Genomic DNA, 18,550 nt, shown 5'->3' with positions numbered 1-18,550 from the left:
ATCAACAATTACCTATGATCTTTGATAATGAAATGGGTTAATTTATTTGGTACCATGTCAAAGGGTATACAGTGATGTATTTTAGTGGGTTTTTTGTTGAATGGATTACTGACAGATTTCTTGAAACACATCACATATGTTGTTCAATTTGTCATGTGGTTCCACCCATAAAGCTCACTGAACAGAGTGGCAAATGTGAAGAAAATTTAAAAGGAATTTCAATTAGCCATCTGGCTATGTCTGTATAAGGCCTTGCTATAATAAAATCAATCAGCCCATTTGTCTGTCTCTTGCTTATCTCAGAGGGTATCATCTAATACCTCAGTCAGACTCTCTCTTCTCTCCTCTCTCCCAATTTCTCTACTGTCTCATGTTCTTTCTCCTGTTCTCTCTCTCTCTTTCCCGTTCTCTCTCAGAACTTTGGTGGAAAAACATTTCCCGTAAGTCTTCATAATAAATAATTCTCACATAATCAGTGAGTACAACCTGTCGTCTCTGGGTAGCCAGATCTGCCACACTGTCTCTCTATATCTCTCCCTCACTCTTTTGTGTCTCTTCTCTCTCCTTTCACTCACTCTAATTTTTTTGTCTCTTATTTTGTCTCTGTTATCACATGCCCTGTCAAAGCAAACATACAGTCATATACAGTATGTTGTAATGTTATTGTCCTGGATGGTCTGTTAATATTGGTAAAGCCACATTTTTTAATGTTATTGTCCTGGATGGTCTGTTAATATTGGTAAAGACAAGTCATAATGTTATTGTCCTGGTCGGTCTGTCAATATTGGTAAAGCCACATTTTGTAATGTTATTGTCCTGGATGGTCTGTTAATATTGATAAAGACACAGGTCGTAATGTTATTGTCTTATTTGGTCTGTTAATATTGGTAAAGACACAGGTCGTAATGTTATTGTCCTGAATGGTCTGTTAATATTGCTAAAGACACAGGTCGTAATGTTATTGTCTTATTTGGTCTGTTAATTTTGGTAAAGACAGGACATAATATTATTGTCCTGGATGGTCAGTTAATATTGGTAATGACACAGGTTGTAATGTTATTGTCCTGAATGGTCTGTTAATATTGGTAAAAACACAGGTCATAATGTTATTTTCCTGGTTAGTGGTTCCACTGACTGCTGTTAGCGATGTTGCTGGGAGCTATGGTTTCTGCAGCTAATGTGGCACAAATTAGTTTTTAATCCCAACAGATGTTGGATTTTCTCCTTTTCTCTTTTACTTTCGAAATTGTTGTATGTCTTTAGAATTTGGGGAGATAGCATCTCCCTTAAACCTACACAATTCCCTTAGTTCTCTTGGAGAGAAAATCAATCTCTCTTTCTCAACCTCCCCCATCTCTCTTTTCTTGACCTAGTCTTTCATCCATTCCAATTTCTGTCTCTTCACATAGAAGCTAGCCAAGATAATGCCATCTTAGCCAACATGTATTCTTCATATTTAGAGTATAACAAACCGTTAACTGTAACGTCCCTGTCGGTTAAACTACCCTGTGGTGTTGACATGGTTCAGAGGCCATTAGGTCCTAACAACGCGCCGGTGTGGAACTTGGATCCTGAGCTGCTAGCGTGGACGCCTGCTCTCAAAATTCCAGACAGCTAACGTCATAACAGCCTGGTCTGCTGCTCTGTCTGTATGTGAGTGTCTGTGTGTGTGTGTGTGTGTGTGTGTTTGTGATTCTCAGGTCTATCCACATGTGTGGAGCAGATGTCCCCACCAAGATAGTAAAACCTGACAGATTGGTCCCGTCTAGGTTTTTCTCGTTGATCTCCACTAGGGAAATGTTTTTTCCTGCTTAGGGAAAAATGAAACATTTTGGCATAGTGTTAGAATTGGGATCGCTCTTATTAGTAATGCCTCTGGTTAGGCATTACCAGTTAGGTTTAGGGTTATATATTAAGGCTAGGTTAAGGCATACAAGGTCAAGCATAGGGTTATTTTTATATTACGGTTAGGGGATAGAGAACGAGATTTTGGTGTTGCCAGTCCCCATAAGCGTAGAAAAACAAACATTTGTAGGTGTAGGTGTGTGTCACACTTCAGCCAGATAGACACTTGGAACTGAGATTATTTTTAAACAAAATGGTATCCAAAAGCACATTCCTCTATTCTCCTAACAGCAGACGTGACAGAATAAGGTTCCTCTTGGTTTCTCTGTCAATATAATGTTAAATCTAACATGTGTGAAACAAACCAGGCGCCATGGCAACAACTTTGTCAGCCAATTAAGAGGGACATGGGAGATCCACTCCAATCTTTGCAAATTCTCGGCTTCATCTGACAAGACAGGACGTTTTCTCAGCAGTTCTGCAAAGCCTAACTGAATGTTCACTGCAATTACATTTCTAATAGGTTCCACACCACAATCTACAAGCCCCTTTCAAATCGTTTTTCTCAGGCGTGTTCTATAGAAAAGACACAGGAGAGAGTTTGTAATTATAACTTCCCCGTACTCCTCCTGTAGCTGTGGATGGGGTAATTATGACCAAATTATATACATCATGTTGATGAGCCGGATGCTCTTCTAACTGGCTGGGAGATAAAAGGCAATATCAATGGGTGTTTGTGGTGGGGGGGTGGGGGGGGCGACTGTATAAAAATAAAACACAGAAGCTAATGGAATGGTCTCTAATACAAACTCAACCGCGATAGCCAAAAACAAATAGCGGCCTCTATCATCACACCTCAGGCTATGTCATCGCAGTGTGTTGTGAGTTCACTTCATGGCTCAGACATGGGTCGCATGTGGTTTTGACACCGCCGCTGCAACACCATCTCACGTATCAGCCGATTCCTCTGTCTTCTGCCAGGGTGGAAAGCGTTCGGGTTCTCCCAACGCACCACAGTGCCACGGCTAACGTAGTTGTACTCCAAGTGTGTCCCAAATGTTTGTGGGAACGCTGCTATCTGTCTGGTGCATTGCCCAGGTTTTGCAGTGCCCTCAGGGAGGTATTGGGATATTTTAATGTTTATGGTGTTTCTTTCACTATTTGTAGTCATTTCCCCAAAGGATGACAGATTTTATGCATAGTCTCCCTGTTTCACCAAACGTTTGGGGGCAGATTAATATATTGTCTAGGCAACCAATACTAAACTTCTGTTTAGTATTTGGTTGCATATAGTATCCTTGCATGCAATAATTGTGTGAAGTCTGCATCCCACTGACCGGGCCAGGCACTGCCAGCATCAGCTGTTGTTTGTTTAGAGATCTTTCTTGTCTAAAATCTTGATTCTTTATCAAAGAAAAATGACCTTGTTACCAAGGCAGTATGTTTGAAATCATTGTCTTGCTGCGTGATGAAGTGCTGTTTAATGAGTTCGGAGACATTTGCTTGTACAGTACCTTAGCAGAAAGAATGCTACACTTCAGAATGTATGCTGGTCCCATCAGCAGTGATTTCATCAATAAAGACAAGTGAGGTAGTTCTATTGCCAGCCATTTATGCCCAATGCAAATACAGTCAGTAATTGTTTTCTCCTCACTTTCCTCTTGCCATTGCTCTGGCTTGTTTATCTATGTTTCATTTGTTAACAAGACCATTTTCATTTTTAGGTACTTTTTGGCCATCCTGTTTTTGAGGGTATAGTTTTTGCACCTTAATGGCAGTAGGGTAGTTTTGCTCTTCTGCGGATGTTAGAGGCTGACACGTCAATATCTATATCTGATCTGCACATTGTTTTACTTCCTTTTTCAATCATCCACTTTAAAGTTTCTCTATGACCTGCTAGATCATTTGTGATTGCTGAGCTCCCCATTGCAAGAGGAACCTATTCAAAAAATGACAACAATTGCAGAGTCCAAAGTACAGAGTAAAATCTAATGAATTAGAAAGCTAATCATTCAAGGCGTTAATTTAAGGAATATACATACTCTATATACACAGTAATATAAACAATTGACAGGTTTGTTGAGTTTCACCTGTATTGTAATGGCTACAGAAGAACATCTTATTTTTCAGTGTAACAAGTGTGTTGCAATCCAAAATGGCACCTCTATGCCTTCAAGTCTTCACCACGCTGTCAGTAAACTGTATTACCCTATTGTATTTGAAAAATATTTGTTTATGTCTGTAAGCCCTTGTATATAATACATTGGAAAACATTTCATTGGATATCATTGCCTCTTCGGCCTCCTGTAACTCCAATCACGTGGACTGACTCACTGAGATGTCCTCGCAGTAGCAGAAAGGATCTGTGTGTATTGAAATTAGATTACCTGTTTATCCTCTGACAGGGTCTATCAGGCGCGACCGGTCTGTGATTGAATTAGGTACCGGGAATCACACATCCAGCCGGTTAACTGCCGTCATTCAAATCAAATCAAGCTTTAATTACATGGCATATTGCTAACAATAAAAAGTGAGTGGTTTACATATAATGATAAAAACAAAAATGTATTTATTTTTTTATATAAAATCCAGATATAAGCTCAAAAGTTGTCAAGAAAGCTTAAACAGAGGTTGGACCAGACAAAACATCACCTGTGTTTGGAGTTATGAAAGTCTCAGAAAAGGAGACCCAATCTTGGATACGAATTCCTGATAAATTACTGAAATGTAAATGGGCCTAAAGTGTAGAGTGCTCTTAGACATCCCTCCAGAATCATAGTGTTTATTGGATTTGTGGGGAACCAAAAAATAGATGTATGGGTGGGTTACCAACTAGGAAGCTAGCTTGTTACTTATGGAGAGTTTACCTGGAGGAAAAAAACATCCCAGAGCTAAAATACAAGGTCCATATAACCCCTCTATAGCTTAAAGCAAATCTTATATTTGGGTTGACTTCAGAGCTTTATCACAATTTCTTTGAGACTTGGCATTTTCTGCATTCATATGGTGAAAATCTTATATGCAATTCATTTTATATTGTATGTTTATATGTTTTTTGGGTGCAATCTAAATGACAAAAACTCCTGTGAGGGTTACACATTTAATATGCAAATACTTAATAAAAACCACATAAAACCAAGAGGGTTAAAATAAATATAGAGTTACACTGTAAAAGGTTACATCATAAATATGTGATCAATACAGGAAGTCTGCTAGCTCCGGTAAAACATTCTTTGGTTATTACCACAGATACAACTATAGTGGTATAATAACACTACATCAGTAGAATCACATCCAATAGCACAGCAGTTAATCAATCACTCTCAAAGTATTCATATCCACTTCAGTGTCAGAAATTATCCCAATATAACATGCTTGCCTATAAGTTGCTGAAAGTGTAGCTACAGCAAAATCTTCTCTCAAAAGACCTGTAGGCAACAGATTTTAATAGATCAGTGCCTGCAGATATTATTTATACACCTCTTATAGCAACACGGTTGATGAGCACATTTTTAGGTCAAATACATGGACAATTCAGTGTCAGACTACACTGCATTTCTAAACATTGTGTGATGACCTGCAGAAAAGAAAATCAGGGTCAAATATGGTAAATCAGAGTTAGAAATGAACAAATATAAATAACACTATTGACAAGTATGCCTATGTACATTTAAAGGGTCATGTTTGGCTTCAAAGAGCAGATTGTGTTCAGGGCCATAGTATAATCAAGACTGTGGCCTCTGGCAGTATGGTAAGGGTTACATAGTGGTATCAGGGTACATAGAACATTAGAACCACAAAACCATGTTCTTACTTACATTATCCATACTGTGGTGTTGATGATAAAGGCTTTCAATAAAAAATACTACACGTAATAAATACAAAAATGTGTAACAGCACCAGTTATATTAGGTGAGATTTCAGTGAGAATTTAAACATTTGTACATGGATTAGTCTCATTGATCTAGGTTGACACAATGTTCAAAATACTGTATAATAATTTTACCGGTGCAATTCAGTCAGTACATCATATTTAGTCCTTTGAAATTATCAGTATCGTATCCACATAAATATTGCCAAAAATACAAGCAACGATTGCATAAGAATACCTGAGTTTACAGAAAAAGCAACAACCAAACATGGCTGCTAAGGGTTAAACACAATACATCTGAAATATATATAAAAATGTGCACAATTTATTTGGTGAAAATAAAATTGATTTCAGTGTCAGTATATTAAGTACTTCACAGTATCAAACCATTCTACAAATGTATACATATATCCACAGCTTCTGCTCACTAAGAAGGAATTTATATATTTTTTTAAAACAACCATGCTAGCCACAGCAAATATGAAAATGGTCATTGTCACCTCTTCCAAATGCTTTGCAGCTAAACAACTAAATCCATTAGAGTTCACTAGGTCTGTCATTGCAATGATGGGATTGGACGGGTAACTTTGACAGTAGTAATACCGAACATGACATTATCGTCTAGCCAGCCATTAAGTATTTCTAGAGGTTGATGGAGGTGAGAGTGCCTGAACTAGTTACTTGTGGTTATTACATGCAGTGGTAATGATTGGGCTGCTACGGTCCAACAGTCATGACAACTAATGGTTAGTTGCAAGTGGCTGTCAGTTAGCGTCGTCATTCTCAGCACTGATTGTGCTCCAGCAGCAGAACAAATGTATGATAATTGTTTTCCTACTGCAGCAGTGTTACAGTTTAAGGTTGAACAAACAGTGGTGTTGCTGGCGGTGTTAGGAACAGATGTTGGCGCACCATTCACTTCCACAACCCGCCTCTAGGTGGCAGCAGCCACGGCGGTCATACCCAGTACTGATTTTGCTGTAAAGTGGGGGGAGTGGTCCTAATAAGCTGAGCAGAATTATCTGGATCTACGCCCCTCCATGAGCAGAGTGGCAGCAATGTTGTGTTGTGATTGGCTGGCAGCAACCTATCCAGGGTGGGGCTTCCAGGGCAGCTTGGGCTCAGCGGGGTCACGACCACGGTGGGAACGGTCAAGCTCCTCTGCGTCTGGCCGAGATAGGCCGGTGGGGTTGAGGGCGTGGGCGGCGGCCCAGGAATGACAGGTTTCCGATTCCTATTTCTACTGCGTCGCAGCAGCAGAACCAAAACCAATAGGAGAATGATCAATAGGAGCAGAGCTAGCAGTGGTAGGACAACCAGTAGGGGTTTGGAGGTCTGCTGGGGGTATGACTCCACTCGCACTGGCGTATTCACAAAGGGAATCTCATTGTCCTCTTCTCGACCCACAGTGGGCTTGCCGAGAGTTGGGCCTGTTCCTGACGAGTTGTTCTGGTTGGTGTTGCCCCAGCGGTTGCGGCCTTTAACCTTCTGGTGGGTCTTGCTGGGCACCTGTGTGGACAGAAAGGAGGTGGACACGGGGGACACTGCTGTTTGGTTTGTTTTGTTCACGGTCAAAGTGAAAAGAGAGCTAGTGGTCAGGATAGGGCTCTCAGTAGTTTGGACTAGGGACGGATCGAATGGAACAACTGTGAACCAGAATTCTCCTTTGGCTGGCGGGACATTCTCCGCTTTCAGGATGAAGATTAGGGAGTCATTTAGCTCCTGCACTCCAGTCATATTAGCATTGAGCTCAATGAACAGCCTCTCCTGCCTCACCTCCTGAAAAGAGAACAACTCCACTGGTTCAGTTCTCTTTACAGCTTTAGGGTTTTCTCGCATCAGCTTGCCATACTTTGGCTGCGAGACAACTTCAAAGAGAGGGTCGCTGCCAGTTAGAGCAACAAGCTCAGAGGCATTGAGGAAACTGGTGTCAAGTTTGACCATGACCCCATTTGTTATCGTCACCGCCTTGCCAAACCCAAGCAAGGGCCTGACTGTAATGTTGACGACCTGTTCAGTCATGTTTGCTTCGGACGTAAATGCAATGAACTCGAAGCTGTCCAGACCAGAAGTGAGGCTTGTCATGTGATAAAACAGCCTTCCCATTCTTAGATCTTCCTGTTCAAACTGACTGACCACCTGGTTGTCTGGGCGGAGGAGCTTGCCATACAGGGGCGGACTGGTGATGCGGTAGTGAACAGTGGTGTTTTTCCCATTGGTCTCAGCAGCCAGACTCTCCTGGTTTAACTCTACCGAAGTCTGTCCCTGCTTCAGAACCAGCCCGGTGTTGTTCACCAGGGAGATGGTGATCTCTGTCACTTCCAGATTAAAGAGTTTGTAAATAGGCTTGTGGTGACCATCCGAGACACTGACATAAAAGGCGCCCGAGTTACGGCTTCCGTCGTGGACAAAGTAGACATTCCCACAGTTGATCTGAGCCTGAGTGAAAGACATCACAGACTCATTCAAGGCTCCTCTCCGTGCCAGATAGCCATTGTTGGGCTTGCTGATGATGGTGTACTGGATGTCCTCTGCTTGATTGTCCAGGTCTTCTACGTTCAGGTTCTCTGGTCCCAGGGGAACAGCGTCCCCCTGTACCAACCTCAGGCTGGGGGCTTTGGTCTTCAGGACGGGCGGTTGGTCGTTGACTGGGATAACTGTGAGGTTGAAACACTCCTCCAGCACCTAGTTAGAGGAGGAAGACTCAGTGGTAATTGTACAATACATTGAAATTATCTTCTGCTTTATATTTTAAAAGCAGAATTTCAATGCCCTCATTGAGGTGATTCAATTGAAAGCATACACAACGCAGAAACAGACAAAGTCCCAATTAATTATCAACAGGCAGGTACTAGCCAATCAGCTGATGTGTGGAAGATACAAAATCGGTTGGTTATCACACACCTGGCTGTCGTCTAGAGGGCGTAGTGCAGGTGTGCCCTTGGGGTTCAGCCACGTGTCAAAGACAAAGTGGTCGTGTAGCGTCTCAGAGTCATCGTGACGGTATGTGATGCCATACTTGCTGAGGATGTACTGGGAGAAGTTTGGTTTCTCTGCGGTGAGGTTCCTTTCTCCCACCACGATGACCCCGTGCTGGGGTAAAGACTTAACCTGGAACCAGATCTCGTGGGAGCTGCGTTGGGGTGTGGGCAGCTTGGACAACAGGTTAGATGCATCCAGCATGGACTTGTCGATGACGACGCTGTCACCTTCGGTCAACACAGCACCTTGAATACAACAACAGACAAGTAGTTAACTCTTTAAAGACACAGTATTTAGTTATCATTAGCATTAATCAAAAGGACGATAAGGTGGAACAAACCTTAACTTTATAAAGTTATTCGAAAAAATTTGTGGTACCCATTTTATCAATGATTCTCTGGCCCACCTGTGTTGGCGAGGAGCAAAGTCTTGCGATCAGGTCCAGCGTTTTCATATGAGATGTCAATCTTGAAGGTCTGAGCTTCCAGGATGGCTGGCGGTGAGGACAATGTGAAGGTCATGGAGTCCATGGCAGACCATCCAACTGAATCCACAAGACTTTGTACATACAAGACCTCCCCTTTGTCCAGCTAAGGAGAAGGTAATGGTGGAAAAGGTGGAGGAAGAGGCGTTCAGGGTGGAAGAGAAGGTGATGAAGTCGGATGAGGTGAAGGTGGAAAAGGATGAGGTGAAGACGAAGGTGGATGAGGATGAGAAACTTACAAACTTAAGATACAGAGCTATATTACTTTGCAATCATTCATCCCCTGATCTGTCAGAGACACACAGATGTCAAAAGTATTGCTTTTAATCAGACTGTTTGCCTCAACACATACAACACAAAATCTGTTCCTCAGTTTCGCAACACACATGACTGCCCTCCTATAAAAAAGGTACCAATTGTAGAGGCCCATCTGTGATATTTTTAGCTAGCTATGGAGTGAGATTATAGTACATTCAAAATCATGTTACATTATTACAAATCAGATGGCTACGCCTGGAAATGTCCCACTTTTGTAAAGGGTAGTAACTGCTTGGCTTCACTGGGTCCATGGTACTAACCGCTAGGCCAGCCTGGGTCCATGGCACTGACCGCTAGGCCAGCCTGGGTCCATGGCACTGACCGCTAGGCCACCCTGGGTCCATGGCACTGACCGCTAGGCCACCCTGGGTCCATGGCACTGACCGCTAGGCCACCCTGGGTCCATGGCACTGACCGCTAGGCCACCCTGGGTCCATGGCACTGACCACTAGGCCACCCTGGGTCCATGGCACTGACCACTAGACCAATCTTGGTCAATGGTACTAACCACTAGGCCAACTCTGAGCATGCTTCCCGCTAAGGCCAAACAACATTCTTCCTGTATTGTCTTCATATCCCTTTCGGTTTTTTCCTTTTTGTTTGTTTCTCACAGTGAATATTGTTTCACTGGTTAATGAATCAGAATGCACCCACTTCCACACAGAGCATGAACCGTCTTGTTGTGTCTTCTCCTAGAAGCAGCTGTTTTAAGACCAGATTCTATTTGCCCATGAATTCATATTCAGTATGATCTTAACTAACCAAAGAGGTCTTAGGCCAGTGTAGGTGCTCTCACCATGGTCTGTGTGAAGGAAGAGACATCGACTGTTGAGTTGTCCAACAGGACTGTCACCAGGCTTCCTAGTTTGGGTCGACGAATCACACTGAAGGTAATGGTGCGGTTGGACGTGTCGCTCTTGTCATTGGTCACCGCCCACAAATCCTCCCTGGTAATTGGTGTTGTAGAGCCTGTTGACATGGAAACCGGAGCGATTATAGAGACACCGTGTAACAAAGTGTATTGTCCAGTATTGTTATAATATGTAAGTGTTCTGTGGCTGAAAAGACTTGTTTAACCCCTGAACACAATCATGATGTGTGACATTTAAATAGCCTGGTTGTCGACATGATGCCTCGAAATGTTTCATTCAAAGAAATGCATGTTTACATGTCTGGTTTAGTTTAGGATGCAACCTTACGCATCACACACACTGGTTCAAGTGAAGCGACAGCAACATTTTAACATACATGAGCCTGTCTGGAGTCTCCCAAATTAAAACATCTCCTGCCAAAAGAGCTTCATATTAATGTAAAACCACGATTTAACAGCCCAGTAACCAGGCTTTAGAAGTGCATATTGCAGTCAGGAGTAACAGCCCACTTCATTCAGAGGTGTCCGTATCTCGTCACTGTATTTCCACACCCTTTGGTTTCCAACAAATCCTCCGGGGTCTGGGCCTGTACTAACAAAGCTTCTAAAGCAGCCTAAGACACGTGATCTGGGGTAAGGTCCAAACAGTCTGAGTGACTAGGCATTTAGAATATTTCCATTAGGATCCAAATATTAGGTGGTGAATCAAGATCAGGGTGGAGCTAGATGGAAAATATAATTCCGCTAGACGAAGTGACACAGAGGGTGTCGACAATCAAGACATCTCTTCAGATGTGTGAAAGATTTAAGAGCTTAAATACCCATTAACTGATCCAGGCACTGCCTGGAAAGTCCAGAGCACCCTGTCAGCAGCCCACCACCATCTATCAGACCTGGTGCCAACTGGTATATGAAATTCTTCAGATACATTGAACAGTTGATTGAGACTGCCTGCAGGGACAGATGGGCAGTGGGCACTTTTGAAAGTATTCGATTGGTTTCATTGCACCAGTCAAGCTAAATCAAACCCAGATGAAGAATTCAAAATTGTATTTGAACCCAGGCCTATCACTATCAATCATCATCTAACTCTCCTCATGCATCAGCCATGAGAGCCAGCGTTTGGCTAAGGATGTGCATGTGTGTGTGTGTGTGTGTAATCTGAACCGCCCAGCAAACAAAGCAGAAGGCTGGGCCAGTCTATATTTAGCCCTGGGTGTTAAAAGTAGCACATGACTCTGCTTTTCCTATGTAAAGCATGATGTAATAAAGATTTTCTTCGGGTAAACGTAATGGATCTGCTCCGGGACTTTTGCTGAATTAACGACCAGCGACTCACTGTAAAGTGGTTTGGTCTAGCCCATAAGCAGACAGACCGTACAAGGCCAGTACTGTGCCAGCATTTGGTGACTGTTTAGTCTGTTCTGGAGGATTAAATGTGAGATTCGGTATGGGGTGTGGATCTTAACGTTGTCCTCTTCAGAAGCAGTAAACCAGACCTTCTTGTCCAAGTTTCCAATGAGAAAGGCTTGGTCTTGGCCTTTGGAGTGTCATCGTCAGAAAAAATACTCAATCATCCTATCTGAGTACAAGATCCCTTATTTTAAATATTTTACTCCTCTAATCAGTTTTAAATAGCATTTTTTTTATCGCTGCTAGTTTACATATTTACGTATACTTTTGTTATGACTCATTAACATTAACGCTTCTTGAGGGTTTGTTGAGTAAAACCAATTTACCGCAGCTAGTGGCTGTATCCAGGCACTCTGAGTTGCACATACATATTTGTGTGTGTGTTTGTGTGTCTACTGTGGGAAAGTCATGCAAAGTGAGGACATTTGGCTGCTCCTCACTTTAACAAGAAGCTTCACTTGACTAGAGGTTAAGGTTAGGGTCAGTGTTTAGAATCAGGTTTAGGGTTAGAATTAGTCTGAAAATTAGGGTTACCTTTAAGGGTTAGGGTTAGGAGTTAGGGTTAGGAGTTAGGCATATATGTTAGGTTATTGAGGTCAGTTTAAGATTACAGGTTAGCGTTTAGGTAAAATGTTTATTTTTATTTGTTACTAAATTGAAAGTCCTTTTTGATTGGAAAACGAATGTGTGTGTGTGTGTGTGTGTGGGGGGGGGGGGGGGTGGGTCTACTAGCTAAATAATTAACTTGAAAGAACTGATAGCAAAGCAAACAAACAGTGACTTATTTGCCCAGATTCCTGACCTGGGTGTGAAACAGACGGGAGAGTTACGCTTGACTAATGAAGGGTGGCCAGTTATATAGGGTGTATATGTGTGCGAGTAAGCGTGCGAGTGTGTTTATGTTTGTATATATGTGTTTGTGTGTGGATCACAGAGGTCCTCTGTGTTCAACTGCTGTAAAGATGTAGGTGCAGTGTAGATGCCTTACAGATTTACATTACCCAGAGACACACACACACACACACACACTTATGGCATAGATTACACCCAAGTGGACTGTGAATCCATTTAGTAAACTAGCTATATGATTGATGTTATGCTCATGTTGAAGGAAGAAGGGATTCAAAGGGGAAGAAAAAAAATGAAAAATGTAATATGCCTTTTAAATAGGTCCTCTTAAGCAGTGGACGGCAATGGAACCAGAAGCGTTTTTAGAACAAGCTAGAGCCTGATGAAAATACATTTGAGTGAGAAATGGAGGGACGGAAATAAAAGAAGACATACGTTCAATTATCAAACTAATGAAAGCATTGACCCCACTGCTTCCGGACATGCCCGAATAACACACACAGGTGCTTCCAACTGTCTTTACATGGACTGGCAATACAGCCTGTCAAGACCATGAGGAACTGGTAACATTGGTTTTGTTTGGTTCAAAGTGTGGAACAAGCTATTCACGTTCTATTGATCCTAATAAGACCACTGACATCTCTAAACCTGGGCTCAAACCAAGAACCACGTGAGCACACTTTCTGCAGACATCCACGAACACCGTTACCCACAGGACTACTAAGACTTCTCTAAGACTACTTCAAGGTCTCAGGGCAGTGACATCACCTATTAGATTGATACCAGTTTCACCGCTTAGTATACCAGTTATCCATAACATAATAACTGTTAGCACACTGAGGGCTACACTGAAAGGGGAGGAGCCACTTAGCAAGGGGCAGGGGTTAGTTACCTGGGAAAACCTTGATTGGCCTATTGATCTCCAGGCTGAGGACCAGTGCGCTGGCTGTGATGCTGAAGATCTGGCGGTGGGCAAAGTTCACCCCATCGTTCACCTGGAAGTTAAACCCTCCTGACATGGCACCTTTATGGGGTGAGAACACAACAAAACAATTTCTGGTTCATATCGGAGGCTAAAACACAAACACTTCTGGTTACCATGGCATCCTCGGATTCTGCCCGTAGAGCTTTTAGGGAATTCAGCTTTCATGAGTCTCAGAGCAGCTGATCTAGCATATTCTTTCAGGTTCTGTAGCTGTCAATAGTCTCAAGAGTAGGACAGCTGATCTAGCATATTCTTTCAGGTTCTGTAGCTGTCAATAGTCTCAAGAGTAGGACAGCTGATCTAGCATATTCTTTCAGGTTCTGTAGCTGTCAATAGTCTCAAGAGTAGGACAGTTGATCTAGAATGTTCTTTGATGGCCTGAGTCGTAGATCAGCGCTCCTTCCTTTAGACCCAAAATAATTACAGGCCCAAATTAGCTGAACTGTCGTCAGGTTCATGGCTTTAATGGGGCAGTCCAACCCACTGAACACTGACAACACTGACAACAACCGGTGGTTCACCTCAAAAATATTCTTGTGGCTATCAGTCTATTGTGGGGATGTAACATGTGGATGGGTGTGCTTCTCTAACCCTACAGTGGCCCTTGAATCTAACGGTGCAGGCGCTGTCAGGCCGGCACAGGTGAAGTAGAGATACAAGACATCTCTGGCTGCAGTCTCGGACCAGCGTACCACTGTGAACAAACAGCAGCTGTCCCAGGTGGATGTGTTGCATGGTGAAGTTTAGGAGTGGTCTGGAGGGGGCACTCTTCAGCGCCAGGTGACCGTTACTGGGGGGTGTCACGATCACCTGCAGTCCCTCAGGGGGCGTGTCCTCATCCTGGGCCTCCAGGTCGTCAGGGCGGATTTCTGTGACCGAACCAACCCACACCTGGGGAGGAAACCAATGAAATCACTTGCAATGTAAAACCTTCAAATCCATTTCTACCAGGAAATTGGTAGAAATCTACCATTCGTCTCAAAGCGCTTCACAGAAACCTGGCCAAATGTCACTGGAACTAAGATAGTAAAACCTCTTTAATGCATCAGAGCTGTGTTTTAAATAGGACTAGAAGCAGTAATTATCACGGCAGTGACCTCTGACCTGTGACTTGTATATTCATGCTGTGACTTAGCTGGTCGTCAGCGCTAACATCCTGTGTGCAGATGTCTTGTCACCACAGAGACACCAGACATCAAGGGAGCTGTATGTGAGCCAACATGCGTGCGTGGCTCAAACGCGCACATCAGTGCACGTCCAATGTAAGGCGTCAGAGGGGAAGGTACAGTAAGAACAGTGTTAATACGGACAGTAACACGAGGCAACACTTTAACACTTCCTAGTCCCCTCATCGGAAAGGATGATTTCATTCTGATTGCGTGAAATAAATAGGTGGTCGTTTCCTGAACCATGAAGAAGGGGGGCGGGGGGTGTGAACCCATTGGAATGCACTACAGCAGTTTCTTCTAACAACTTCAACAGTTGCTGTTGAGGTTAACCATACACTCAGTGCAAGAAACACTAACCTTACAGACAGTGAGAACATCTCCAGTCACACATTTTTTTGTACAGTTCCAATAAGCTAGCTGCATGCTTTTCAGACGTTAACAGTCCACCAACTACTCAAGCAAGTGTCTAGTTGATTATTTTAGATTGTCATTTGAAGGGAAAATGTGCAAAACATTTTTTTTATTCTTTTATTCTTTTTGAACAGCTCTCGATACAGCATTACTGTTTTTTTTCATTCCACTGTACCTTTTTCTTTCCTTTAATTTTAACCCCTCTGTTCCTCATTGAAAACCTTCCTTTTTGACTTTTTTGGAAAGGAAAGAAAAAGGTACAGTGGTCTCTTAATTCTTTCCGGAACTGTGTATTATACATACATATACACATATACATACATACATACATACATACATATACATATATATATACATATACATATATATATATACACACACACACACACACATTTGCTTAGTATGTAAAGTGTATAGAACTGAAAACACAGTAGTCAACTCATTTCTTGTGGCAGACATTTCTGACCACGGGGAAGAAACTACGGTCTGGTTCTTTCCTAACCACGTCATCTTGTGGTCCACTGGCTCTTGTTACAAGGTTCCTGATGTATGTGGTTGGCTCAGCCTTAAAAGCACATTGACCATGACCGGACAACAGCCTCAAATGTCACCCATTTGTTAGATTAACAAAATAAAATAACACACATTGCAAATACACAAAATCAATTGAAGACAGACTGCAACATATCTGTGTATTATACATTCTATGGGATAAATGCTTTCTCATCTCTCTCTTTTTATGCAGGAAACTTGACGGGTCAAATGAGCTCTCTCTTGTTCTCAAAAAACTCAGTGACCTTTCATATCTGTGTAACTCATCCAGAACATTGTTGTTTCATTTCAAACCATTAATTCAGCACTTCTTTAGGTAGGAAGAGCGTGCCTAGTGTTGACAGGGAACCATCTGGTGGACACATTGAGAACAACGCCTCTTTGATTAAATCCTGTGTTAGACGTCTTGTCTGGTGTGCCAGGTCTCTGTGTCTACAAGACCATTAATGTTTAAACCTCAAATAAAAATAGTCCAGAGGTCTTCAACACCGTCCCCAGGGTCCCCAGCACTTCCACACATTTCATCTACTCTGTGACAGCATGTCGTCAAACCCTCTATTAGCAACTCAAAAGTGTCTGCTCAGGGCCACAACGAAACAGTGAACTGTTCGAATGTCACTGAGGAGATGGCTGAAGACCCAGGAAGTAATGGGTTTTACACACAGACCTATCAACTCCACATTAATGTAGCATGGCAACTCTACAACGGACCATATGTTCTGGTGAACGGGTGGTACCACATTCTGTTCCCACAGCAGCACCCTGCCTTTGATCTGGGCCGCTACACAGAGACTGTAAGTAGAGACCCTTGGTCTGAAGTAGTGCATATTGCCGAGGTGCCATTTGGGACGCACCCGTGCGCTGCGTGGGAGGAAGAGAAGCCACTTCCCTCGATGAGGGGGTCTGTACCAAGACAGGAGCGGAAAGGAATGTGACGCATTCAGGGGAACATCACTTGACGAGAACAAAAACCACTACTTGCTGGTACTTCAGTCACTTTGAACAGCTGGATAGCTTCAGACTGCACACACAGACACAGACACACACACACACTTACACTACACAGCCCCTCAACACAACTGAATGTGTGCAGTCGTTTTCACCAGCAGGATGGGCGACAGGCAGCAAAACGGCCCAGAGCAATCCTGCTACTTTGATCCTGGGAGATCTGGGCTCATGGGAAAAGTGGACTGCGCTACATAGGGTTCCATTTGGGACTCCACCAAATATGACCAGGTTCCATCCTGCCAGCAGTCATTTAGAACTAGTTACATAACGTGGAATACAGATGCATGCTGGGAATGGACATACTTCATTCAGTAGCCTGGAAGGTTGCTGTACGGGAATCACTTCCATCAGACTACTTCAACTTCCCTCTCCTCAGGAATATGGAATAAGTCCATCCAAGATAGAAATTAGCTTGTTTTAAAGTCACCTATTTATTCACTGTCCTTTTACAATGTTGTCTGGGTGGTGGGTTTCACAGACAGGTCCATTCTGGGCTCCAAGACACAGTGTCATCCCCCATAGAGCTCACATACCTTACCAGTAACAGAACCACCAAAGAACCACCAGAGGTGGGCCATCGGAGAACCAACACAGAACCACCAGAAAACCACCAGAGATGGACCACTGGAGAACCACCACAGAACCACCAGAGATGGACCACCACAGATGGACCACTGGAGAACCACCACAGAACCACCAGAGATGGATCCCTGTAGAACCACCATAGAACCACCAGAGATGGACCACAGGAGAACCACCATAAAACCACCAGAGATGGACCACTGGAGAACCACTGGAGAACCACCAGAGATGGACCACTGGAAAACCACCATAGAACCACCAGAGATGGACCACTGGAGAACCACCATAAAACCACCAGAGATGGACCACTGGAGAACCACCACAGAACCACCAGAGATGGACCACTGGAGAACCACCACAGAACCACCAGAGATGGACCACTGGAGAACCACCATAGAACCACCAGAGATAGACCACTGGAGAACCACCATAGAACTACATAGGGACCAGGGTGGTTAAAGTAGCGTACTACACTGAGACAAGGGTGGTTAAAGTAGTGTACTATATGGGGACCAGGGTGGTGAAAGTAGAGTACTATAAGGGGAATATGGCGCCATTCAGGGCGCATTCAGTGTTGAATGGATCCAGTTGTATCTTCTCACCCTGAGGACATTGTTGGCCGTGACGACGGGAGGCTGGTCGTTGATGGATGTCACCTGGATGTGGACGGTACAGGGGGCACTCTGTTTCCTCAGGCTTGTGTCGTTGGCTAACACAGTGAAGTTGTCTTCCAATGTCTCACTGCCATCATGGACATAGTAGATGAACTCCTGCTCCACCTGTAGATGTAAGGTCTTGATTAGTGTCCACAGAAATATTTTTAAAAACCTGGGGCGAAGAAGTTAGAAGTAATATGTTACCATACATTATGTTACCATACAGCTAAATGCATAATGCTGACGTAATGCTTTGTAATAAGGGTTATGAGTGTTTATTATGTTGTTGTAATTTGGAATATGCTATTATCATAAATGATTAGCTTTATCCAGGTAAGAAACTAAAACAACGCAATAATCTACAAGCCTATTAGCAGACGCTGTCATCCAGAGCAATTTAAGTAGCGAGTGCACACATTTGTATACTTTATACCAACTAATAATACTGATGTATTAACGTAATATATATTCTTTTAGATTGCAGCCTTCAAACAATATTCTCTGACATCAACAAATAATCTTTATCTTTTCAAAAGGTTAAAGTGAATGACAGA

The 18,550-nt window shown here is 43.0% G+C and overlaps 1 protein-coding gene across 1 annotated transcript in view; it reads right to left on the bottom strand.

Annotated features, from left to right (window-relative positions):
* Positions 1–4,931: 4,931 nt before the first annotated feature.
* cspg4b (chondroitin sulfate proteoglycan 4b) overlaps positions 4,932–18,550 on the bottom strand; it is a 31,331-nt gene continuing 17,712 nt past the window's right edge. The window contains exons 9-15 of the mRNA XM_010876975.3: positions 17,943–18,119; positions 14,311–14,509; positions 13,526–13,657; positions 10,297–10,469; positions 9,105–9,288; positions 8,621–8,943; positions 4,932–8,401 (exon numbers count right to left, since the gene is read on the bottom strand). Of these exons, the coding sequence (XP_010875277.2) occupies positions 6,674–8,401; positions 8,621–8,943; positions 9,105–9,288; positions 10,297–10,469; positions 13,526–13,657; positions 14,311–14,509; positions 17,943–18,119 (2,916 nt within the window). The 3' untranslated portion in view covers positions 4,932–6,673. The remainder of the gene's footprint in view (positions 8,402–8,620; positions 8,944–9,104; positions 9,289–10,296; positions 10,470–13,525; positions 13,658–14,310; positions 14,510–17,942; positions 18,120–18,550) is intronic.

The sequence above is a fragment of the Esox lucius genome, chromosome 13 (genome assembly GCF_011004845.1).
Source record: "Esox lucius isolate fEsoLuc1 chromosome 13, fEsoLuc1.pri, whole genome shotgun sequence".
Taxonomy (NCBI): Eukaryota; Metazoa; Chordata; class Actinopteri; order Esociformes; family Esocidae; genus Esox; species Esox lucius.
The sequence above is the reverse complement of the archived record's forward strand: the minus strand, read 5'-3'. Positions and strand labels throughout refer to the sequence as shown.